Source organism: Chrysemys picta, chromosome 3 (genome assembly GCF_011386835.1).
Source record: "Chrysemys picta bellii isolate R12L10 chromosome 3, ASM1138683v2, whole genome shotgun sequence".
Taxonomy (NCBI): Eukaryota; Metazoa; Chordata; order Testudines; family Emydidae; genus Chrysemys; species Chrysemys picta.
In genome coordinates this window covers 161,386,634-161,412,243 of record NC_088793.1, presented here as the reverse complement: position 1 = coordinate 161,412,243, position 25,610 = coordinate 161,386,634, and the positions used below count along the sequence as shown (strand labels likewise).

Here is a 25,610-nt window from a genome sequence, read left to right as displayed (position 1 = left end):
CAAACATTACTTCTCGCATTCTAGCTGTATTTGCAGTGTGCTGTTTCTTCTAGTAAAGCATTATTGTGCTTTACTACACAGACAAAATTTCACAGTGGGATTTTGAAAAAGCACTCAGCTTGATTTCCTTGGGAGCAGAGTTAGGCCAAAGCTGAGTGCTTTAGAAAATCCCACCCTGAGGTGTCAGTACTTAGTGATGGACCTAAAGCAAGACCTAGATTTGAACAGATCACCTGAAATCTCTAAATAGAATTGAACTTGCTATCAAAATAGTTACTTCCTTTCGCTAATTCTGGGCATTCTGTCACTTTAGCAGTAAGAGACTGTGGGACAGCTGGTCTTAAAGTGATTGCTGTATTTATCTGGAAAGTATTGGATAAGGGGGAAAAAACCTAGAAGTTGTTATTTTATTAGGTTTTTGGCAAAGATATCATCTGTTTTGGAACTTGTGCAAAATACTGTAAGTAAAGTTTCCAAACAGTAAGACAAAGTGAGAGAATATTCATGCTACAATATTCACAGCATCTCCTCGTTCTTCTCCTAAGAGCCTAGATACTGGTTTGACGGCACTTTCTGAATTAGGCAGAAGACCTAGAGCTTTATTAAAAACAAACAAACATGAAATCTATACCACATAACTGAACTGAGCAGAGAAATGCTCAAGTCATTTGGAGCCCCAAAGAAGAGAGTGGGAAAATTGTGGGATGGGATACTAGCACCCTTCTAACATGCTCCCTCTCTTACTGGGATAAGCAATTGCTGTTGAATACAGTGCATAAGCTATAAGGGAGTGCTTGTAGCTGACCCACAACTAGTTCTGAACTTGGCTGCTGTCCCAGCCATCCTCTCTCCAAGAGGCTTTGGCTCATTCCAGTGAGTACACTGAAATTTGTTTCTCCTGTGGTTTTTCCATTGTTTTCTTTTCCCTGTGGTTCATTATTATATGATGCTGGGCACTGTGAAAGTGTATTTCGCTCTACAGCCTCAGAAATCTACATTTAATTTTCTTTGGTATTCATCAGAACGGATCAAGACAGACACAGGGCATCCAGGCTTGGATAGTCAGAATAGAGGAAAGAGTTAGGTATTTAATACAGAATGGCATGGTGTTTCTGGGAGAACTTTCAGGAGAGACACACACACACACACACACAACACAACTCCGCTTGCGAGAGGCTTCCCTTTAACTTAAGAGGTTCTTACTGTGGCTGCAGGAGACACACAGTGAGCTCAGCAAGAGGGAAGTGGGAACAACATTAATCAACAAGTGAAGGTTGGACTCCAAAACACAAGAATTTGCATCAGTCACCCATTGCCAGAAGACTATAATCTACTTGCCTCATATTTCCATTATTTGTTCCTTTCATGGGGTTGATATTTGTGATGTACAATTCATAAGCATGAGCCACTCATTGCTGAAGGGTTTACCTCTGAGCCTTTCATGAGGCATCTCCATGTCCTTTCCAAAAATAGGTATTATTCCCATTCAAGTACAGAAAAGCTAAGTTACTCTGAACCAAAAAGGAAAGCCTGCAACAGGATGAAGACTACTTTGAGTGAGGATCCACCATGTTCTATGAAAAACCTTTTAGCTAACGCCGTAACTGGCCCTATGCTTTTTGTTTTGCCTTCAGGTGCCAGGGAACTGGAACACTAGAAGGTTGAATCATTGCAGCAAGCTGTGCATCATGGACAGATAGTTTACCAGGGGCCTAGCTTCCTGAACTAAAGCTGATGTTGGTTTAATTGACCATGTTTCATGCTTAATTAGTTTGATTTACCATGTTTCATTAAGGATTCTCTCAGGGAATGAACTGATTTTACAGTCGTCGCTATGTTGCACAACAGAATATGTTATAGCAACAAGTTAGGATAGGACTCAGATCCACCTACCCCAGAAGCAGCCCCTTGAATTAAAGGCATCTCTCCAGCCCCAGATAGCAAATTAGATCCTATGACAGCCAAGTTTTCTGATTCTGTCCAGTAGGTGATGGGTGATACACAGACATTACAGTATTTCTCTCATCAACCCACCACAGTATTTTACTGATTGTCTATGGCTAGGGTTGCTTCAGTTTTCTTAAGTGATCAGAAATTCCATTATAATGGAAGACAATGTCATTTCATCGGCCTTAGTGGGATCTCTTGTTTCTGGTTATTCTTTACAATGTGTCCGGATTTACCATTTTTAAAAGGTAGAAGAGTTTGCAGATTTGCATGCCAGTAGTGTGTCAAATTCATACTAACAGGACGGGAACGGTCTCTCCATAAAGTGTTACAGAAGAGTTCAAGTGGTGCTTCCAGATGTACAACTTTGTTTCTGCAGTACGGAAGAAGACCCTCTCTCCCCTTCCGTCAGTGACAAGCACTGCAGAGAAGTCATCACTTCAAACGCTGCTATAATTGGGAAGAAAGAAGTGCACGAAAACCGACTCTCGTGAAAAAGACTGGGTTCTTCCTGACTCATTATGTTTTCATAGCAAACCTATGGCAGATTGAGAGCAGCTCAGCTCTAAGAACAATGCCTTCAACGTATTTTGTTTATTCTCATCTCTGATCAAAATAACTGAATGCATGCTCCCCCTTTAATCAAAATAATTGATAAGCTGTTTCACATCTATGAGATCACTAAAAACGGTGGGCAGAACCAAGGAAAGGCAACCCGGATGCAGCTTCCATATTTTAGAACATCATCTAACATTTGAACGAATCTTTAGGGCCGATACCCTGGGGCACTTCAGCAGGAGCTGAGGATGTTCAGCAACTTGCTGGTACACACCCTTACTAATGTAACTTTTGCTATATTTGATCTTCCCTGTGTTGTTGTTCTGTCTCACTTGTCACCTGATGGTTATGGGCAGCTGTGGTTCTCAATCTCTGCAAGGTTGTGCACTTTGGTTCCACTGCTAACATGCCCTTCCAATCCCCATCCCCACCTCTGGCAACCCCCTCTCCACCCCCGGGATTTCTGAAAGTCCTTGGAAGATAAACTGTAGCTTCTTCCACTGTTCCTATATTGGGGGGATTCTCCAGTACTTTTAGAGCTCCGCCCTTTATGCTGCTTCAGCACCTTTACCCAGCATCGAGTGGCCAGAGTGGGGATAACAATTTCACCCCTGATACCAAATTGATGGGAGGATGAGAAAAGTCAATTCGCTAGGGCATCTAAGGACACCTATAATGCAAAACACTCAACCTCAGCGGAGTCGTCATTACTCGTGTCTCCACAGCAACCAGTCTAACAAGTTAAACTAGTTTAACAGAAAAGGTTGGACATAAAGAGGATTCATCCCTAGAAATCTTTGGTGCCAGGAGAAATAAAAGGTGCTACCAGGGATGATTTTTCTATATTCCTATGCCTCCTTGATCCAGTCACAAAAGAGAAATTGCTTTGATCTCAGCCAAAAAATTCTATGCTTTGTGAATAGGTTTCAATTGCCAATAAGTAGTGTCCTATATTGCAGTCTGATGTGATACCTGATCCTCCTCTTTTCTGGATTTGAAAAGATAGTATTTTCTCTCCCACTAATCCCATGTATATCAATTTTATATTCTGCTCTTAGGCGCTTTATTTTCATGCTATTCAAAAAATTGGCAGAACCTCAGCCTAAGCTCCACCACAGAGGCTGACAGTTGAAAGCAGAAACAGTGCTAACCAGACAAGCTATTAATGGATGTATAACACAGTATTTAGAATTTGATCTAAAAATCCAGTTTCCATATACATTAGTTAGAGTCCAGTATCATAATCAAATGGCAAGTTTTAAAACAAATATAATTAGAGCTTTATAATGTGGCAGGCACTATGTCCTCATATGCATCTATTCTAGAAGAGTGGAGACTTCCTGATTCAAATTGGAGCCTCTGGGCACTACAGCAATACATATTATATCTTACTGGGTAGATTCCTGCAAGGACAACAGATATGAATTGTTGCATATGTCAAGATGAAATGCAACTGTAAAAATGATTCAACATAGAATATCCAGTTATGTCAGATAGGGTTGGGTTTTTTTTTTTTGCAGAGGGGGAGGGATTTTGGAAACGGGATAGATACAAACACGTCAAAGAGCATAAGACAACCATTGATTGAGCAGTTTACTCTACAATTATCCACAACCCCCCCGCCCCAAACAACAAACTTGCCCTGAAACCTGGTACTGACCACTATCAGAGACAATACTACACTAGATGTACCACTGATTTGATCTGACATTGCAATTACCATGTTCACTTGAAAACTACTTACTGTACATGTATTTCTAGCCAATCCATTTTTAAGTTTAAACACAAATAAGTACCCCATATCCCAATGATGCATGAAGTAGCACATGCCATCACCATCTCCTGATTGCTGTAATTTTGCAAAAAACAAAACCATGGGACTTGATTTCAAAGTTTTATCAGCACAATTTTCTCTTGAGCTGAGAACTTGTCAGATGTACTTGAAAGAGAATTTTCCCACTGTTTGAAATAGTATGGAAGAAACTGTAATTGGTACATACATGTGCTTCTAGGAGGTTCAATAATACAGTGAGAAACCTGGCTGGTCTCCCATTAAAAAAGCCATTGTATTCTACTCAGTTATTCTGAATATGAAAGACTAAATCATGGATTCACATGAAGTGAAAATAGCATTTCACTACCTTTTGAAAAGCTGAGGCGGCTATAAAAGTTTGGGGATAAGGCTCTATGTGAGTTTTGCATCTAAGATTCCCAGAGTTCACATTTTTATGCATGAGAAATAACCCCAATCAATTTGGAACCCAGGAGACACATGCAGGAGACAAGCCTGTGGGAGGGTAAAACTCCAGTTGAAGTTTGCTGAGTTTCTGTCTGATTCTCCCTCCAGGATGCTGGGTTTGGAAGCCAAGGATTCACAGGAATGCAATGGACGAGCCCACTGAGCCTCTGCCATCTGAACTGCTCACAATGGTTCTTGTGAGGTATGTTGCCATTGGCTAATTCCTCCTTCCCTCCCTCTGATATATCAGAGCCCTATGGTGAAGGGAAGGCGCACAGGAAACTGGTGCGAGAAGCAGTAAATGCCAAGTGGATTTTCACTCAGAAGTGTCAGAGCAGGGAACATCTCGCTGGCTCCACCCACTCGTCACACCGAAGGACTGAACTCCAACCAACTTAAGACTGGAGATGCAGCTTTCGTGATCTCCAGAGCAACACACTGTGGAGGTGGGGCGTCATCCAATTACTCTGGTTTGGGGGCTTTTCTGACCCATGTTACTCCCTCTCTGCTTCATTCAAAGGACTTATACATGGGAGAGAGGATTGGAGGTAAAAAACAGGATATTTGTGAGGGAACTTGCCAAAATATAAACATGACAAAATATTCAACACTCAATACCATTGCATCTTCAAAGCACTTTACAAGGGTTAACATTCGTCAACCCTTGCAATACCAATGAGAGACAAGTAAACATCGCCAGTTTAGAGATTGAGGAACAGAAACTAAGTGTCTTGTTCAAAGCCAGGCACCTAGTCGGTTAGTGGCAAGTATGGTTTAGAATTCCTAGCTCGCAGCCCTTTGCTATAACTAAACCGTATCACTGTAAAATATACAAACACTCCATGGTGCAGAAAACTTTTAACCATTACCCTGGTTTAGTTACATCATCTACAACACTTCAGGTTTTTCCCTCACAAATTTGTGTTTTGCGTACATGAAAGCACACTCACCCCCCACAACCAAAAGAGAAACCAAGCAATCTTTCCACAAAACACAAAAATAAAGACAGAACCACGCTATAGCTCACAATACGTATTTATTATTAGAGATGTTTACAGAAAATTCTGAGCAATACTGCTAGTCTAAGACTGACGACTGGGTTTTTTTATGGTTTCTTATGGCTTTGTTTTTTGAATTATTTAAAAAGTCACAAAACTGATAAGATCTGGGGAGATTTCAGTCTTATTGAAAAAAGTTGAGTTCAGAGATAAGGAACAAGGTGTTTTCGCTAGTAACTCAGTAACTACGACCAAACAGGGTGTAGAACTTGGCGGGGTTCTTGCCACAGACACATTTCGCTCCACGCTGCAGCTCGCGGAGAGGTTTGAAGGGGATGCAGAGACTTTTTGCTCCCATGGACGGGGCACCAGGCTCAAGATCTTGATCCCTGAAATAGAAAACAAATTTAATATTCTTAATTCCCAAAAGATTTACAAAAAAGAAATCTCACACACAATGAGTACTTCATTGGGTAAAAACTTTGGGGCTAAGGGAGTAATAATGCCTTGTCTTGTAGTACAAGATAAGACCCAAGAGTGAGAATCCTATGCGGAGGGTCTTTCTAAAGCAGTGATACTCAGACCGAGGCTCATGAGCCGCAAGTGGCTCTTAAATGTGCCTCCTGTGGGTCTTTGCAGCACATATTAAAACATTGTGTGATTTAATTATTAACCAATCAGGATGTTTTTACTACGTTATTAACCAGGCTGTCCCTAGCCTTTGTTTGCCAGAAGCTGGGAATGGGTGACAGGGGATGGATCACTTGATTATTACCTGTTCTGTTCATTCCATCTGAAGCACCTGGAATTGGCCACTCTTGGAAGACAGGATACTGGGCTAGATGGACCTTTGGTCTGACCCAGTATGGCTGTTCTTATATTCTAAACAATTGTAGTTGATAAAACAACAATACTCGGTCAGCCATTTTGCTGTGAGAATAATTTATAGTAATATAGTAAATGAAACTATGAATTCAAACTACTGTGGCTCTTTTTGATAATGATGATTCTGCTCCTGAACCACTGAGGTCTGAGTATCACTGCTCTAAAGAAACGTTACTTTCAAGTTGTTTTATACTCAGATACCCAACTTGAAAGTTAAATGTAAGTTCTCTTAAAGTCAACAGTTACATCGTTTACCTGGCAGTAGTTTTCTTGATCCAGTCCTCACACTCCATTTCCCCACAAAAGGGAATCTGCACAATCTGAAATGGAAGAAAGATGCAGAGTTTATACAGTGAAAGCAAACAGGCATTATTTTAGGAGAGACTCACAAACCCTACCATTATAGGTCTAACACTTCAGACATTGAAGACCAGATTTTTGATAGTGCTCAGCTCCCACAACAGGAATCAGATTTTCAAAAGAGCACAGTGGGAGTGGTTGAATGTGGAGCACTTTTGACAATCTGGCTGCATAATCATGGCTAAATGAGCTGGCAGGTGGAAAGTTCTTCTGAAAGTCTGACATCCTTTTATTGTAAAGCAGAATAGTTTACCTGCAGTCTAAAAACTCAGTTTACAAAGTTAGCTCATAGAATCAAAGAAATGTAAGGCTGCAAAGGACCTAGAGAGGTCATCTAGTCCAGCTCCCTGCCCCATTCTAAACAGGAAAGGTTCAGCTTAATGATAATTTTACCTTTGATTGTGGTTAACACAGCTCAAAAGGGTTTTTATAGCTTTTTCATCCTGAAAATATACGGCGACAGTTGCCCCTTTGTAGTGAAATGCAGTAGAACTCTAGTGTAAACTCACAATAGAATTTGAAGAGTGATGGTTGCTAGGTTATTAGAAATTTAGCAACAAGATATTTTAACTTCTATGAAAAGGTGTCAAAAAATTCCCCCCTCCTAGCTCTGGATATCCAGGGTATGTATTTATTTATTTCTTTTAAAGAAAAGAAAAAAAACTCTATTGGATTACAGAGCAACACCTATTTACATACTTTAAAGAAATGCTTTCCCAATGAAGTTTCCCATTATAATTTTTAGGAACAGTGCTATACATTCATATTTTCTGAGGAACAACATTATGAAGGGACTCATTTCAGTATTTTCATTAAGGTAAAGAGAACTGTCACCAGCATGTTTTCTTCTTACATAAGCACTAAGAATGAACATCGGATATACAAGACAAGATATTAAGCACTTAGGCAGTACAAGAGGCAGTAAGGATATTGTTAAATCATTTTTAACCACTTCAGCCCACTTAAATTGTTCAGTATTTTTAAACTTAATCGGACAGCAAATTTCTGTTTCAGAGGTCTAACTGTTCTAGGTTTTCCAGGGATGTTTCACTCAATTTCTTCACTTCATGTATTTTAACAGTAGAAGTTAGGAAGTGTTACTGTAAAGCCAAGAAGACTATTTTAAGAAGATTATGGAAAACCGAGGCAAAGACAACAGCTGAAAGTGAGTTGCTAAAATGTCAAAAAGTCTTAAGTGCACATTTGCTCCACAAACTCCTGTTATTTCCCACCCCCCAGAAGCCTAAATAAATTTGTTGTGCTGTCTGATGCTACAAGAAACTTTTTCCTCTTTGGACAAAACTCTCATATAGTCTTTGGGGAAATATACATATTTATTAGCTTTCATTTTCTACAATTTGGAGGAGGGACTAGTAAGTGTCTAATGTTAGTGCCTAATATCTGTGCTTGTATTAATCTTTCTGATTTTCTAAATGTGGGTTTTGTTTAAGTGCGGTTGTAGATCGTTCATGCAGCTTTCATTAAACTTTGCATGTAGTTATTACTTAAAACACAAAAGCAAAGAAGTCCACATCTCAAAGATTTTATGGTTTAAGGGGTTAATCACACCAAATACAGGAAGACATGGGAAATTAGCTTGGGAAATCTCCTTTTAGACTGTGGTCAATGCAACGTAGTGAAGAGAGATTTGAATAAGAGGGTTTCCATGAAAAATTACTACTTTTATATAAGTTACCTGCTTTGTACAATAATATACAAAAAAAGGACACAAACATTCATATATACACATGAGATGAAGTGCCTGAAACTTTTATTCTTCAGATCCAGGTACTCAGATAAGTGCTTGTAACTTCAGAGGTGGAACGTTTACTTTTCCAACATTTACATCATCCAAATCAAAGATGTTCACTACACTGTATTTTCCATGTCAGAAAGTGCAACTAGTTTAGATGTTTTATTTACAAGTTTCAAATCTATGATCTAGTACTATTGCAGATGCAGAGCTAGCTAGGTTAGTAATTTCTCATGGTGCTCTCCAGCATCTGCTTCTGAATAAGTGTAGGGAGGTGGGGTGGTCACGGTTGGACATTGCTCCCTTCCCAGATCATCTTCACAGAAGTAAGAGTTATTGTGATTTGGGGCTTTGAGGTGGGAGGAAATGTCAGGAGATCCTGGAAAGCCCTTAATCCATAATGAGAGTTTGCTCACGATACAATTATGATTTTTATATATTTGTTTTAAGCTGCATTTTTGCTTTTTATGGATTTTTTCCTTAGTTTACTTTGTAACTAAGGCTATGTCTATACTACAGACTATGTCATCAAAACATATGTCACAGAAGGGTGTGAATATTCCACCCCTCTAAGCAACATAAATTACACCAACATAAGCGTTCATGGGCACAGTGTTGTGTTGGCGGGAGAGCTTCTCCTGTAGACATAGCTACTGCCACTCGCGGAGGTGGAGTTTTTTTTTATGCTGATGGGAGAGCTCTCTCCCGTCAGCATAGAGTGTCTTCACCAGATGTGCTGCAGCTGTATTAGACAGCTATGCTGCTGCAGGGCTGTATATTAGACATATCCTAAGTTTCCCACATCTCCCAACATTTTGGGAAAGCCTGCGTTTTTCACATCTCTCCTTTGTTCTGTAGGCCACCAGAGGCTGAGGGTAGTTTTAAAAACATAAATTGATGTTATAATAATATAACATGAATAATAAAATCGTCGTGATTATTTGTAGGACAAAGAGGTCCTTTCTACCTAACATCAGGTATGCCAAGCCGGCTTTGGAAAGGGTTTGCATTAGTTAAATGTTACTTCAGAACCAGCAGGCTGAGCACAAAAATCTTTTTGAGAAGGTCCAAAATAACTTGACGTATATTTAGCTTTTGGGGTGATGGCAAGTCAGATTTTTTTTTTTTTTTTTTACCACCATGTTTTGGGGCCAGAAATATATCCCAATCAAGGTGCTTGTTCCTGTACTGACACACAGAGTCAGTCTCTTTGAAGAGTTTACAATCTAATTTAAGACAATATGCAAATGTATTTATGAGACACAAATTACAGGAGAAAAGAATCAGGGGTGGATGGCGGTAAAAGTAATGCATGAATTAGCTAATAATTTTATTTTTTTCTATTCTACATAAATCCCACTGGCCCTGTACCTATCCCCTAAAGGACATGTTCAGCAAGAGTGTATGGTCATTTTAAGAGTAGAGCCAACTTGGCACCCCACATTTTTTTTAACAATCATTTTTTCTTTTGTATTATTTCTCAGTTGCAGTCTTTCACCAATAGGGAAGCTTATTTGTTAATTAGATGGAGTCTTCAAGAATATTTATTCAAATGTTTTCACATGCTGGGGGATCTGGGTAATAGCACTTCAGGGATAGGATCTCCTTAAGTCAATCAATGGTAGTTCAATGTGCACCTCAAGGGAAGAATAACATATTTCTTAAACATTAAAAATACAGTCTTAATCGCTGATCTAGACTTCAATTGCTCCACCAAAACTTAAATTTTTCATAAGATGCTAGTGCCCTTATCAGGGAATTTAATATAACTCAGCCCTGTTACACTATCAGTTATTCTGATGATCAATCTTAATTTCTTGATGCCCGGCACCTGTCAATGCACTCAATGGCTTCTGATGAGGTTAGAAAGTTTTCTTTGATGCAAGTAGTACGTACTTTGGACTCCCAGAATGCAGTTATGATGTCCGAAATTTTTGTTTTAAACTATTTGTAGGGGAATAATTATAGCATTTTATCTTAATCCGAATAAAAGATCTGTATTAAGATCTGCTATGGTCACTTCCTGCTGAAAAAGCAGTACACTCATTTTAAATAAATGATGCCATTTGATAACAGGTATATAAAGTTGCCCTCAGGGGCCTTGTCGCTGCTAATGCCTGAACATAATACTTTAGAGACTAGTAGTGCGGAAATTTTAAATCAAAACTGTGCTTCAATATAGCAGATGGGAACCATAACTATTGTAGCATTTGGGAAAGTTACAGTTTGCTGCCAACCTCTACATGAAAAGTTCCCAATGTGTGAGCAAATTTGATTAAACCACCAAGCACCCTTTCAAACAGTAATAATGCATTTATTTAGGCTGTGAAGGCATCTGATCTCCAACTGGCGTGTAATGGATAGGAAAATGTGTGTCCTGTTTTAACAATGTTGAAAGACACTTATTCAGACTTCAGTATATTCGGAACCGCCTTACCTTTCCTGCTTCAAGTTCTTTTTGAAAGTCTTCCATAGTATTGGCCACCACCATATGATTTGTTAGGTCTTCAAAAGCTCTAAGACAAGAAAAGAAATTTAGTAAAGACAGACATGAGTATTCATCTTCTAAATGAAGTTACCATCTGAACCAACTGTGCTGAGCCACCAAACACCAAATTACAAGAGAAAAAAGTACAAATACGGAAGAAATTTCTTAATCGGGATATTCTTTGACAGCTTTTGTTTCCAAAAGAACAAATTCTGATTTAATTAAAAGACATCTCTCTCTTCAGGCTGTTGCAGTTCCATCACCCTATTAGACAAGCCCAAAGGGTTGGGAGAGGGCACTACTATTTGGTTTGCAACTGAGGTTATTGTCTGAGTGAATACAGCAGGGGCAGCTGCAATATGCTCAGCCTATACAGCTGGTGTGAAAAGAACAAAATACTAGCCAAGAACAAGCAGGACAGCATATCATATGTTTTCAGCATGTACCACGGTGTGGAGGGAACAAAAACTCTGGCAGAAGCAGCAGGAGATGAAGCCACAGAAAAATTAAGCATCACCCCCAGATCACCTCAGAGATGCACCAGTTAAGTTGATTTCCTGGTTAAGTCTGCTGTAATTGAGAGGAGGGTACTATAATAATGCTTGAAAGCTAAGCCTAACTATCGGGGAAATCAAATCTCATTTACCTCTTTGGTTAGATAATTTTCTGACATTCAAATACCTTAGTCAACTGATACTCCAAATATAAACAGGTTTATATCAAGGATGACCTTATAATGTCTTCAAATCAGAATAGCAGGACTGTCTTTACCACATTTGACAACCCTGGGCCTCACATATACAGGCCTCAAGAATATGAAAATCATATTCTTATGCATCACCTTATTACAGAGATTTGCAATATGTAGTAACTATGGATACAATTTTCAAAATGGCCTAAGTGATTTAAGAGCCTAGGTACCATTGAAAGTCAATATGATGTAGGTGCCAAAGTGTCACTCATTTTTGAAAATGGAACTTGGGTGCTTTTGAAAATTTTACCATAGAGCTAGACGTAAACACCAATATTATCAAAGAATTTTGGATTTTTGAACACTACAATCCTGCATAGTACCACCGCATCAAAAAAGTACTGGGGGCTCATTTTTAGATGTCAGTATCATATGGATATTGGCGGAAGCTTAACTTGAAGATCTCAACTTGAAGGGTTGCTAACATTTGAAAATTCTATTTCACAGGCACAATTGGGAAACTTTTTGTGACAATCAGAATGAGCTTCTCAGACTGAAAAATGAAATAGTGCACAGAGAAGACTTGTCTTGATGACTTTCTCCACAGTTAAGTCTAAATGAGATGAAGAAATCTCTTCTACAGTTAAAATAAAGTCATTTCAGTCACAGATGCCATATGATTTATTCCCTTGTAGACTAACCTGTTGTAAAGGTTAGCATGGATCTCCTCCAAAATGTGTCTGAGTTTATCCTCTGCCTCATGTTCAGCGAAGGTCATCTTCTGTCCTGTGTCTCTTCTGACAGCTACAAACTGGCCGTTCTTCATATCTCGTGGTCCCACTTCAAGCCTGATGGGAACACCCTACAAGCAAAAATAATGCAATACAAAATTAGTGAAAACTGCAGAACCAGTCACTCTCAAAAGACTATAGTTCATCCACTAAGATGCTTTTTTCTGTATGGATTCACTTGACATGATTTTTATTTCTCTTTGTCTTGCTCTCAGACAATCATACGATTAACAAGAGAACTGTTTTGCTGTCTTAATACTTGAAAAATTCAGGATTGGGGCAAACCTAAAGCTGTATTGATTCTGTTTCGCCTTACCATAATACTACTGCAAGGTTTTTATGAACTCGAATTACGCTCATTTTATACTCCTCCGATAGTGTTTGAAACAGGAAATAGAAATAGCCTTCTTTCATTTGGATGATTCCTTCCCAGATGACGCTATACATGTGAATAAAAGATGGCTACCTATGGGGAGTTCCATGGAAAAGCTCTCAATCTTTTGCATGTCTCCTGGACTTAAGGGATTTATTTTTACTTATGTGTTTAAGCACACTGTTCTTCTATGGACTGTTGAAATGGAAGTTACAAAGGACCTATAATAAATCAAGGGTCAAATTAAGAGTCCTTTTCCTAAACAAAAAATAAAAACAAAACAAAATGTTTTCAGTATGCTAAAATACATACAATATCCCTCCCAGCTAAGATCCCAAAACAATCTATTTAGATTTACATTTTCAGCAGCCAGTTGAGAGGGAATATTTTTGTGGATGTGGCTATTTACTTAGCTAGCACAGGTGTTAGGCCTTTCCCTTTCTGAAAGAAATATAGATTCTCCCACAGCAAACAGAATTTTATTGTGTTCAAACAATGTTGTCACGATCAATAATGCAGTGTAATCACCACTTTGTTTTCAATTGCTGGAAGTTTGACCTCCTTGAGGATAAAAGAAACTGAAAGGAAAGATGAGGATTAGAAAAACCTTTGCAAACCCATGCCCAGACTGGGTGACCAGTGATAATGGTAGGAAAGAGAATCTGGAAAAGAACTTTGTATATACTTGTTTATCCAACCTCCTCTTTCACATGCAACCGTCCTTACCAGTGTGCTACACCTGATGATTTTTTTTCAGGTGGTTGTTGATTTAAGTGTTTGTTATGTACACTGGCATGTCAACCATATTTAGACAATTTAAAAACATGTTTTAGACACTATTCTAACATAGCTAGAACACAATTGACCTAATTACAGAGGACTGTTGAAATTACAATTATATATAGCTTTACTAATTTATACCTAATATAACTCTTCAATAAACGATTTATTCTAATTTTGGCCTGGCACAGCATGTTTAAACTGTATTAGCACAAAGAATTTTTAAAAAGGTTCTTGAAAACAGCTCCATTAAATGTTAATACTGATGGTGGTAGAACACTTGAAGGCCTAAGAAAAGTTAATTTCATTACGTAGTATTTCTGTTGCTTCTTAAACCTTATGACAAAGGGCCTGTGACTTCTCATCTCCTTGTACTCACAGGCAGACCCCCAACTGTTTGTTCCCATTTGTGAGTTTTTACGGGTGTACTTGTAACTGCTGGAATTAGGAGTCTAGAGCAATAGTTTATTGCTTCCATCTCTAGCTAGTTGGATGTTTTATTGTAGGCACGTGCCGTACATATGTTTTTATTTAGATGAGGCTGTTCGCAGTTTCTTGTTCCCCGTGGAAATCCAATCAGTAGGCGAAATGCCAAAGAGTCTAGATCCTGACCATTTTAAAAACATTTTGTAAGATACCTTTGTCCAGGCTTCCACTCACTGCAGGCTCTAGATGCTCTTGGTATTTGATCTACAGACTAGGTTTCACTACCTCTACTCCTTAGGGCTAGTAGTTTGATACTGATGGATGACCTATTTTTAAGAGGGAAATGTTTACTTCTATTCCAAGCCAGATGTAAAGGTACTGAAATGCTATCAGCACCTGGCATCATATAAACTTGTAACAATAGTATTGTTTTTTCATTTACAAAATGCCATCAATGACATTTGAGATTCCGGAGGCATACCCAGTATCTCCACCTCTTTGTTCTCACTTCCTTCCATATACCTACATTGCTCAGGCATGTGAAAAATCCACACTCCTGAGTGATGTAATTATACCGAACTTAACCCCGCTTGTAGACAGCACTATGTTGGTGGGAAAGCTTCTCCCAATGACACAGCTACCGCCTCTTGTTGAGGTGGAGTTATTAAACCGAAGGGAGAGCTCTCTCCCGTCGCCTTAGAGCATCTTCACCTGATGCACTGCAGCTGCGCCGATGTAAATTTGTAGTGGAGATCTGCCTTAAGACTGATGCACCTCATTAGTAAGAGGCATGGAAATGGTCACATGCAGAGTTTGACTTAATGAAGAGCAGTGCTCAGGAAGTGGACGCTGTAAAGGGATTGAAGAAGCCACCATAGAAGCTACCTGCGACCTTCTCACAGACTGAAGTCTCTTTGCGGGAGTCTCACACACAGCTATTGTCCAAAAACTTTTCAGACTGTAAGGTCTTTAGGGCAGGAACTGTCTTCCAAAGTCTATATGGTGTCGTGCAACAGAGCAGCAAAGCCACTTAGCACCTCTGGACACTACGTAAGTATACAATATTAAACAAGTCAGCAAGTTGGCTTCCTCCAGAATCTCAGAAGTCTCACTTGGAATTTAAAACTAGATATAATCCCGCCCCCCCTAAAAAAAACATATACACTTCCTTCCCAGTTTGTTCATGGTGAAAAGCACTTCTTACCCTGTGAATTTAGTGGGGCTCAGCAAAATAAGTGCTGTTTTCCTGTAAATCACAGCCTTATCATACCATTTTCATATTGCAATATATTCTGACAAAGCAAAGTTTTCTCTAGGATAGCAAGCTAATGCACTGGGCTGTCTTCTCTGGATACTGAGGTTGAAATTCTATCATACTTTCCAAACGAAAAGGAAGAGAGACTATCACCAAAAAATTTGGTATAAGTAGCAGATCTCTGTTTAAGAGGTGTCAGACTGGAATGGCATGAGTTTTGTAGAAGTCAAAAGAGGTCTCTGAACAAAGTTGTGTGTGAAAGCTCACACAGTGCCTGCCCATACCAACCAGGCTCAAGTCAGCACAAATTCCCCTCAATTTTGTCAGCAAAAAATTCAAACACTTAAAAATAGATTTTTTGGCTCCCGTTATATCGAGGTAGAGGTATATTATAAAAGATGGTTGTAAGCCAAGGTAATAATCAACCCATTGCTTCTGTTGGACTATAACAATTAACTGTTTATTATAACCTTAATCTATGAACCTTTAACACACTACTCAGAAATGGAGCTTTAGGATAAAGTGTGACATTTTCACTCTTTAGGTGCAATGGGAGATTTTTTTCAAGACTCTTTGGACTGCACAGGAGGCTTCTACGTCATCTTATACTGAAGTTTGTCATTTGAACATTTACACAAACTTCCACCTCGGATGCCACACAGCCCCATTTTGTCTTACTGTAATTTCTCATCCCTTTCTGTCTAGTGTAATGTACATCTTATTTAATCCCGTTCTTGATAGTTGGTCTGCTTTATTCTCTTCACTTTTCAGATATCTTGTTTTAGATGCAGCTTCTCTGTTTTCCTGAGGACTGAAGCTACTTTCAACCATGGTATTTCAGTGATGAAGTAATTGCCTTTCTGATAAATAAAAAGTGTTCTTTATTTAGTGGTACCATGCAAGACCATCTTGTATTTTCCATTTTGCTCAACTAGGCTATCAGTAGCTGGTGTTCCTCTTGGCGGAATTTTGCACAACTGCGCAATGCAGAGTTATACAGAAATTAATGTTTTTTGCACAGAATTTCCTTCTCCCCCACAGAAATGGGCTGCAGTGCTGCTGGCTTCAACTAGGGGCCGCTGGACCCAGCAGAGCCCAGGTCACACACAGAAGAGACTGCCAGAGGAAGAAGGAGAGAGCTAGAGGTTTCAACAGCTGCAGTCCCCCTCACGCCCTTAAGGAAGGAGGTGGCAGTGCAAAAGAAACTCCGTGCAAGCCTGGGACCCAGCATCAGGCTGTTTCTCTCTCTGGATCCTGGGGCTATGAGGGGTAGGGGAGCAGGTGTCTGGGCTGGCGGGGGCCATGGATGGGCTCAGGGAGCTGACGGGTGTTTGGGATAGAGGAGGCCCTGGGGCTGGGTTTGGTGGGGAGGGGAAGAGGGAGAAGCAGGGGGAAGGACATTTGGGTATCTGGGCTAGGGGTGGCCCTGTAGCTGGGCTCGTGTGGGGACAGGACATTTGGCTGTATTGGCTGGGGGGGGGGCACAGCTGGGCTTGGGGGCGAGGATGTTTGGGTGTATTGGCCAGGGCTCTGGGGGAGGAAGGAGGTGTGAGTGTCTGGCTCCCTGGCTGGGCTCTTGAGGGGAGGGGGCAGAGAAGCAGGAACTGGGTTGTCATAGGGGTTTTCTTTAGCTCTCTACTTCTGGGGGAATTTTTGTGTGTGTCTGTATTGTTACAGACATACCTTCTGACAGGTATTTTGAAATAAATGACCAAAATAATTGAAACTGGCATGATTTTGTAGTGTTATTTTGATAAATAAAATTTGCAGATTTTAAAATAGTGTGCAAAATTTTGGGTTTTTTTGGGCGCAGAATTCCCCCAGGAGTATAGTGTGCTCTCACTCATCACAAATGTGCTTGGCATGAGATTCCCCCCCTCTCTTATTGACACGGTATATGTACCGCTCTTCCTTAACGTTACTTATATATCATTCTATGTGTGCATAGTCAAAATTCACGAGTTCAAGACATCTCTTGTCCAACGTAATTATTTTTTCTGGGTGAGAATCTGTTGCCTCAGAAACTGCCTTTTTTCTTCAATTAGCTTTTACGCAATTTCAAGGAACACAAGTCACCAATAGTTGTGGCAATTCATGCTGTATCAACAATTAACCATTTTTCAATGGACTTTAGACAGAAAATATTTGCCAGCAGAGAATACAAAAAAGTCCACATGAACATACATTAAAATCTACTGAAAAGAAATTTACCTTAAGCTCCCAGTGATTGAACTTCCAACCAGGTGAATAGTTGTCTCTTAAGTCAGCACGTACGCGGACATTGACACGGAGCAGCCTTTTAAGATATTCATTACATTTCTTCATCAGTGCCTCTTTGTCCTCGTCAGAAAGAGAATTTGTGATGCCACAAGGAATAATTACAACCTGTGACATGACGCAAGTAAAAAGAAAAAGATACATACAGTAATGGAAAAAGTTGTTCCCAATTATTGTAATGTACCATACCAAAAATACCAAAAGACTCAACCTTAAAGTGTTGAGTTTAAGGATGTGGAATGTTCAAGGAAACGGTGTTGTGGTGCTAAATCCAGTTAACGTCTTTCGAAACTCCTATTTAAGAAACTTTTTTGCCAAGTATTACAAATCTAATTTTGGGTAGATAGACAAGCTATATCTTCTAAATTTTCTATCACAAGTAATATAACTCGAGAACCAACCTGATAACTCTTACTGACTTTACATTAAAAAGATTTCTTTTCATCAGGTACCCAATAGGAAATATTGATTAATCCCATTGCAAGACAGGAAAGGAAAAAAGGTGAGGTAATGTGATTGAGGTAAAGTTACGCCATCTGAACCAATTAGACAAGTCACTTTTACACACCTGAACACAAGCTACCCGAGGTGGTAGCACCAAGCCCATATTATCTCCATGGATCAATGTCATCACTCCAATGGTCCGAGTTGAAATGCCCCAAGAGTTTTGATAGGCGAACTGTTTTTCTCCCGGTATCTTGGGATCTTCAAACACAATCTCAAACATTTTTGAAAAATTCTGCCCGAGATGGTGCGATGTTGCTCCCTGAAACAGACATATATAGAAGTCTCTGCTCAATAGAAATTTACAATGACTGCTAAGTATAAGGTCATGAACATTCCTTTTTTGCTATCCTTTCTTTCAAAAATAGTGAAAAAATGTGTGTATTAATATATACCTGGATAGCTCTTCCACTGGCAGATACATATGCTTCCACAGTGGTTGTATAGTCTCCACCTGCAAACTTCTCTTTTTCAGTTTTTCTTCCTTTCACAATAGGTATTGCCAGGAGTTCTTCATACACCCGAGCATACAGATCAAGAATCTGCAATACCTATGATTAAAACCTTTAAGTTACTTCAGTGATTTGGATTTACTGAGTTACTCTTCAAACATTTTCTAAATCCAAAATATTGTTGAATGGCATTAACTGGCCTACAACTGCATAAAAACCTGAACATCCTACTTGTCTTTTCTCTTCCAATAAAACTAAAGAGCAATGTTATTTTTTTTTTTTTTTTTTTTTACTCATTTTGAGGTTTTGTAGAGGTTTTCTGTAAAACAAATATTTAAGCCTAGAAACCATTGAACAAAAAGAGTCATTATTACAGAGGTGTCAGTCAGATTCCATATGTGATTAAATGCAAAACAGAAGTAAAAACAGGGATTCAAACCTTGTTATATTTTAAGATATGGCATATAATCCCTGTTTGTGCACGCAATGTATAGTGAAAACTGAAAAGTGAATCTATTAACTAGTTTGTGAGTTATAATTAATTATAAGTTGACCCTTTAAGAAACTGAGAATCCTGTGCCACTCTTCTTTATATGCTAACTTCACAGACACTTCAAACTTTCCAGGTAGTTAAAGCACACTGAAATGTCATGCACATGATATACTTGAAAAAATAAAGTTGTGTGGGCCAGGAAGGATTGATTTAAAAATCAACAATTTTAGTCATTACTTAAATCAGCAAGCAGGAAATCTTGATTAAAATAATCAATTTTAATTATTTTAGATTTGTACATTTTAGGGGTTTTTTTTCTGAAGAAAGATTGATAACCATTAAAACATGTTGATTTGAAACTATACATAGCCTTTACACAAAATTTGGTACTACTTTTTGCTAACCAGGAGTATACACTATATCAATAACATTTAAGCAATTACATAGCCTAACTTTTTACTAGATTAAAATTTTTAATTGTCATTTGCGCCAAGACCAATTTGAATGGAAATTCAAATTAAATTAAAATGTACTAAAACAGCATTTTAAGTTTTTTTTATTAAATAAAACTACCTTAAATATGCTGGATACATAAGAAAAAAGTTTATCAACTGATAACTGATTTATTAAACAAAGGAAGATATATTATCTGTAGTTAGTGATCTAAACTTATTATTTCTCGTCACCCTGTCCTTCAAGCTTCTATAAACAAGTAGATCTAAGTCTCTTACACATCGTTTTCATGCATAGAATGGAAGAGGAAAACAAGCTTTTCTGCTTTTTCAACTCCCAACCAATTTCTTAACTTTGAATGAACAAATCATTGAACTGAACGGAAGAGGTTATTGCTTTCAAAAGCTGGGTTAGTGCTTCCAACAAACTGGTTCTGGTGCTTAGCCAGCAAATTTTTACTAGCTTAATATTATGTTTTGTATGGAATTTAAATTATTTCAATAGATTATAATACAGTAGAACCTCAGAGTTACAAACACCTGGGGAATGGAGGTTGTTCATAACTGAAATGTTTGCAATTCTGAACAAAACATTATGGTTGTTCTTTCAAAAGTTTAAGACTGAACATTGACTTAATATAGCTTTGAAACTTTACTATGCAGAAGAAAAATGTAAACTACTAAAAATAATTTAACACAATACTGTACTGTATTTGCCTTTTTGGGGGGAAAGGGGGAGTCTCTGCTGCTGCCTGATTATGTATATCTGGCTCCAAATGAGGTGTCTGGTTGAATGGTCAGGTCGCAACTCTGGTGTTCGTAACTCCAAGGTTCTACTCAGAGTTTAGGCTTTAACATAGGCTGTCATTTTCAAATTTAATAAAACTATTTAATTTAAATAAAAGAACCCAAATTAAAAAGTCCAATTTTTTTAAGTTAAAAAAAAAAATTTGATTTTTACCCACCTTGAAATTAGGCTAAGTTGTTAACAATTGTATCTACTCAAATCATCACTCTTCCTCTACAGAGAAATTGCATGCTATAGCTCTACTAGGTGTAACTGAAATGACTCAAGGTGAGGACAAATGTGCCACAAGTGCTCATTGGTCACTTCATTGGCCCAGCTGTGATCGCTCTTTAAAGATTCTGTGGCTGCGTGCCGGCTTGGGCATCATTGTTTGAAAGGTTCCTTATGGCAGTGCTGCATTGATGCCACCGTTCACTGTGGTAGCACTACCGGGGGTGCTGAGACAAGCACAGAAAAATGCTACAATTCAGGGACTACTCCCTCCTCAAGATCCCCTTTCATGTAGTGCCAGTCTACCTAGTACAGTCCCCCTTCTCCACACACATTTATTCCACTCCAAGCCTGTGCACATCCATGATTCTCTATGCTCTCCTCCCTCTCTCAATCAATCACATTCACTTTGCCTGACCCCTTCTGCATCATTTAGGCTATGCAAAGCAGCTGTAAACCCAACTTAACTGGCCAGGCAATCCTAGCTGCTTTGCATTGTTCAAGAGCATCTCAAAGCAGCCAGACAGCAGGACAAATCTGGCCCTAAAGAAATTAAGATAAAAGATTTAAATTTGATATTACACTGTCACACAGTGAACTTAAGGGGATCAATGTTCAGCTCACATTGATGCTGCCAATGCTCAAATATATATATATATATAAAAAATACTGGGACTTCAGGCCAGCAATCATGGGAATAGCAGGCAGCTAACAAATCCATGCTGGGTATAAAAAGTCTGTTTTCATCATTCTGAAGGAAATAGTGGGACTTGCTGCGAGTCTGTCCAGGCAGAGTCTAGGAAAGGGCAGGAGACTTAACGTCCAAAGGTAAGGGCTTCAGGATGAAGCCCGCAAAAGAAGCCTGGGAGGACATCTGTAGAGGAACTGATCAAAGGACTGTTTGGGCACTCTACAGTAGGGGCAAATTTGGGATATAAGGGATGAGAAATCCACTCTGTTCCCAATGATGTCATAGTTGGGGAGAAACAAATAAGACAGGATACTAATTTTCCTCTTGTAGCAAAGTGCACTCCTGGTACAAACAGACACTTGGGGGGGAGGGGCAGTAAAAATGGGTGGCAAACTAACTCAAGTACATTGGGAATCAGTGACCATTGGTCAGCTAAAGATATTATCTCACCCACCTTGTCTCTCTTTCATAAGTATACATACTGTACTGTTAGAGCCACGTCACTAGCTGAAAGCAAAGATCAGTAATACCGTATATACTCATTCATAAGCCAAATATTTTTGGTAAAAAAGAAGTGACGCATCAAAGAGCAGGTCAACACCAAAATTTGATGATTTTAAACTCTATGGGATCATTGAATTGAATATCTAATACATTGTCGTTTTGTTTACTTGCAGCATCCGCAGGCATGGAGCCCCTCAGCTCCCTGTGGCCGCGGTTTGCTGTTCCCAGCCAATGGGAGCTGCGGGAAGTGGCGCACCACTTCCCGCGGCTCCCAGTGGCTGGGAACGGCAAACCGCAGCCACAGGAAGCTGAGGGGCTCCAGGCAGCAGACGCTCCAGGTAAACAAAATGTCCTGACCCACCAGCGGCTTACCCTGACGGGCCGGGAGCCAAAGTTTTCCAACCCCTGAAATACAGGGTCGGCTTATGAAAGGGCTTTACCTATCCATTTTGGGGGGTGGGCTTATAAATGAACGGACTAATGAATGAGTATATACGGTAGTTAAAAACATTCAGTGCTTTGTACCTCTTCTGCTGCGTCTTCATACGTAGCAAATGCCGTGTGTCCTTCCTGCCAAAGGAACTCACGAGTGCGCAGGAAAGGCTGAGGATGTTTGAACTCCCAACGCTGGCAAGAAAAGGAACTTTTTTTAAAAAAAATTCAAATTCAGTAGTATAACTGAACTACTTAGATTACGTTTTTTAAAAAGCTATTTCTTTGGCATTGATCAAAACTCAATTTTTCACCTGTATGTCACTCTGCAAATCCCAGATTTTGGGATTAAAAAAGAAGTTTGGATTTTTTTTTAAATAAAGGAGTTGAACATACTTTCACAATGTCATCCTTTTAAACTAATATTTTATTTAATTACTAATATAGCATATACCTATGCCCACATGCCAAAACACATTACATAATGAAAATATTAATTGTTTATATTTTGATTAATATTGGTATGATGCCATCTCTTATGGAACGATTGTCCTAATAAATTTAGAAAAAAAAATCAAGCATACCAAATTCCTTGCGATGTGCTTCACTTTTAAAAAATAAATGGTTGACTAAATGCACCTACCACTACGTTGCACCACTGATTAAGCTTGATAGGAAGATCTCTATGTGACTGCACCCACTTTGCAAAGGCAGGATACATTACTGCAAAAGAAAAGAACGAAAAAATTTTTTTTTTAATGATCTGAGGAACAAGTCTCAACTATAATATACATTCTTTGTGCTCCATTGTGAGGATTTCACTTTTCACATCTTCTGTCCCACTCAAGTGAAATTCTGCAGTGGACACACAACCTTAATGAAAGGAATATTTTTGCTTCGCTCCAACTCCTCAGGTAATATGTGGCTTGCTGCTGGTCTGAAGCGAAGTGGTTTCACACTCACCTCAGAACTCAAAACACATCTACTTTAGTGACTCTTTATGAAGGCGAAGGGGAAACCTAGCTACTTTTTACATGCAGTTAGTTTTCATATGATTAAATCATTGTCTTTCATTAAAACTAGAACATCTAGATTCATACATACACACAATCAGCTAATTAAGAAATTTTCATGATAGCACACAATCATATTACAATTTAGTATACTGTATCTGATTTAACTATAGTTGCTCCACTTTTGTATCTTAGTTATATTTAATGACTTTACAATCTGAATATTAATGAAAAAAAGGTTCACAAGGTAAAATACAACATGAACAATGAAAATGACTTTTCTTAAAAGCAAAATTGAATAAAAACCTTTCATCCCCAAAACTTCAAAATATTAAAGAAAATTCCAGTCAAAGAGTCTTCTAAAGTATTAAATATGAAAACTTTAAATAATTTGCAATTTGTGTGTAAATGAAACTTCTTATAGCTAGTTTATTGGAAAAATTTAGAAATGTTTCAAGTTGTGATGAAAAATTAAAAATTTTTCCTGTAAGATTTTTCCAATGTTCAACCATAGTGTCCTACCTACTAGACCACCAACTGGTCTCAAAACCACAACAGGATTCTGCTGTATCAGTTACTCATTCTGAAACTGCTGATTACTTGCAAGTTTGTTTCTTACCTGTTTCACTTGTAGGACGTACAGCAATTGGTTCAGCCAGCTCTGTTTTACCAGATCTCGTAACCCAAGCAACCTAAACATTTAAAATATTAAGTTTCCTTCAACTTGATTTATTTTGATTCAAAATAAAAATAGATCTTAAAGCTCTAGGTTCCCTACCACCTTCATTAATTACACAATATAGAAGCAGTATTGAAATAATTGTTCCAACAAGAACTGACAGACACCTGCAGATTCCTTTCCACCCCTTCTTCGTAATGGAAAGTAGACCTCCAAGCCCCCTCCAAAAACAATATCAAAAAAGGGCTTACAAACTTTTAATTGTTTTATATTTGACATCATTGCCTACTGGACTAGGAGCAGCAGCTGTTTGCACAGCTTCTGGTTGTAAGAATATAAAAATATCTGCTTACATCATCTATCTGAGCACTGTCCTTAGTTTTTAAAAAGAAACAGTTTAGCTAAAGTTAGCTGTAGTACATGAGTGAAGTAAACAGAATTCTGATGTGTACCTCAGGGGCAAAGTCAGCAATATGAGTCTTCTCTTTCTCCAGAGCAGCCTGGGACACAAACATGGGAAAGTAGCAGTTTTCTACACCAAGTTTCTTGATCTCACCATCGAAAAAATCCTTGATGGTTTCCCAAATGAAAAAAGTCCATGGACGAAGAATGTAGCAGCCACTCACATCGTAGTATTCAATCATCTCTGATTTTGTGATCACCTGTCAAGATTTTTTAAGATATTAAAGTTGTATTTGCATGCACAAAAAAGCACTACAATAATTCAAACCTAACGACCCCGCTCACAATAAGTTGATCAATCAGCAGTTTAAAATGGCTGTAATTTAAAACCAAAAAAGCCAAAGAGAGCTTGTAAGCAAAGATTTAACAATTATATTTAACAATTTCCTCCCAAGAAACAGAGGGGTTGGTGCAGAAAAGGTAGAGGCTCAGATACTACGGGGAAAAGTGCATATTTTCTGGCATCACTTACAGATAACCTCTATAACCAATTATGGAATGGTAATAATTGGTTCTGCAAGGATTTTGATACAGTTCCTTTATCCAAAAAGATAAAGAGTGTCGACGCAGGACCTTGAAGGTGAGTAATAAGGTGGGAAACGTAAGGGATCCTTAGATCTTAATGAGGAAATGCAGGTGGTCAATCGCTTCCTCACCCTAAGAAAGAACAGGCATAGGCCATTTTAATGATCAGTGTTCTTCACTCACTACAAAAGGCCACCAAACACATTATTCATTAATCGTGGCAAATGTCAGTGTTGGTGAAACGTGCCAGTTTGACAGTGGCGGAGACAGTCTATTTATCCAGAAATCCGGTACTGTAAGCTTCCCTCCATGCCCCACCAGTGTCCGTCAAACGCTGCCCTGCCAGGACTACCTGAAGCACAGTAGTAAGGTCAAACTCATTTCGCACTGACCACCCATAAAAAATGCTAGTAACTTTTGGTTACAAACCATCCTGAGCTAAACTCAGACTTCTAACTAACACCCATCAAATACTTACCAAGATCCTTAGTGTTTCACTGCCAGAACGTATTCAATAAAGGTTTGGTTTTTTTAAACAGGTGACCATTATATAACTTATACAGC

General features: G+C 38.8%; 1 protein-coding gene across 8 annotated transcripts in view; it reads right to left on the bottom strand.

Annotated features, from left to right (window-relative positions):
* Positions 1 to 5,763: 5,763 nt before the first annotated feature.
* Positions 5,764 to 25,610, bottom strand: part of EPRS1 (glutamyl-prolyl-tRNA synthetase 1) — a 62,793-nt gene continuing 42,946 nt past the window's right edge. For all 8 annotated transcript variants that reach the window (XM_065589419.1, XM_065589424.1, XM_065589420.1 and 5 more), the window contains 11 exons: positions 24,512 to 24,721; positions 24,000 to 24,072; positions 23,011 to 23,090; positions 22,461 to 22,562; positions 18,721 to 18,876; positions 18,390 to 18,587; positions 17,756 to 17,929; positions 12,621 to 12,781; positions 11,178 to 11,256; positions 6,883 to 6,947; positions 5,764 to 6,131 (listed from right to left, as the gene is read on the bottom strand). In XM_065589419.1, the coding sequence (XP_065445491.1) occupies positions 5,981 to 6,131; positions 6,883 to 6,947; positions 11,178 to 11,256; positions 12,621 to 12,781; positions 17,756 to 17,929; positions 18,390 to 18,587; positions 18,721 to 18,876; positions 22,461 to 22,562; positions 23,011 to 23,090; positions 24,000 to 24,072; positions 24,512 to 24,721 (1,449 nt within the window). In that variant the 3' untranslated portion in view covers positions 5,764 to 5,980. The remainder of the gene's footprint in view (positions 6,132 to 6,882; positions 6,948 to 11,177; positions 11,257 to 12,620; positions 12,782 to 17,755; positions 17,930 to 18,389; positions 18,588 to 18,720; positions 18,877 to 22,460; positions 22,563 to 23,010; positions 23,091 to 23,999; positions 24,073 to 24,511; positions 24,722 to 25,610) is intronic.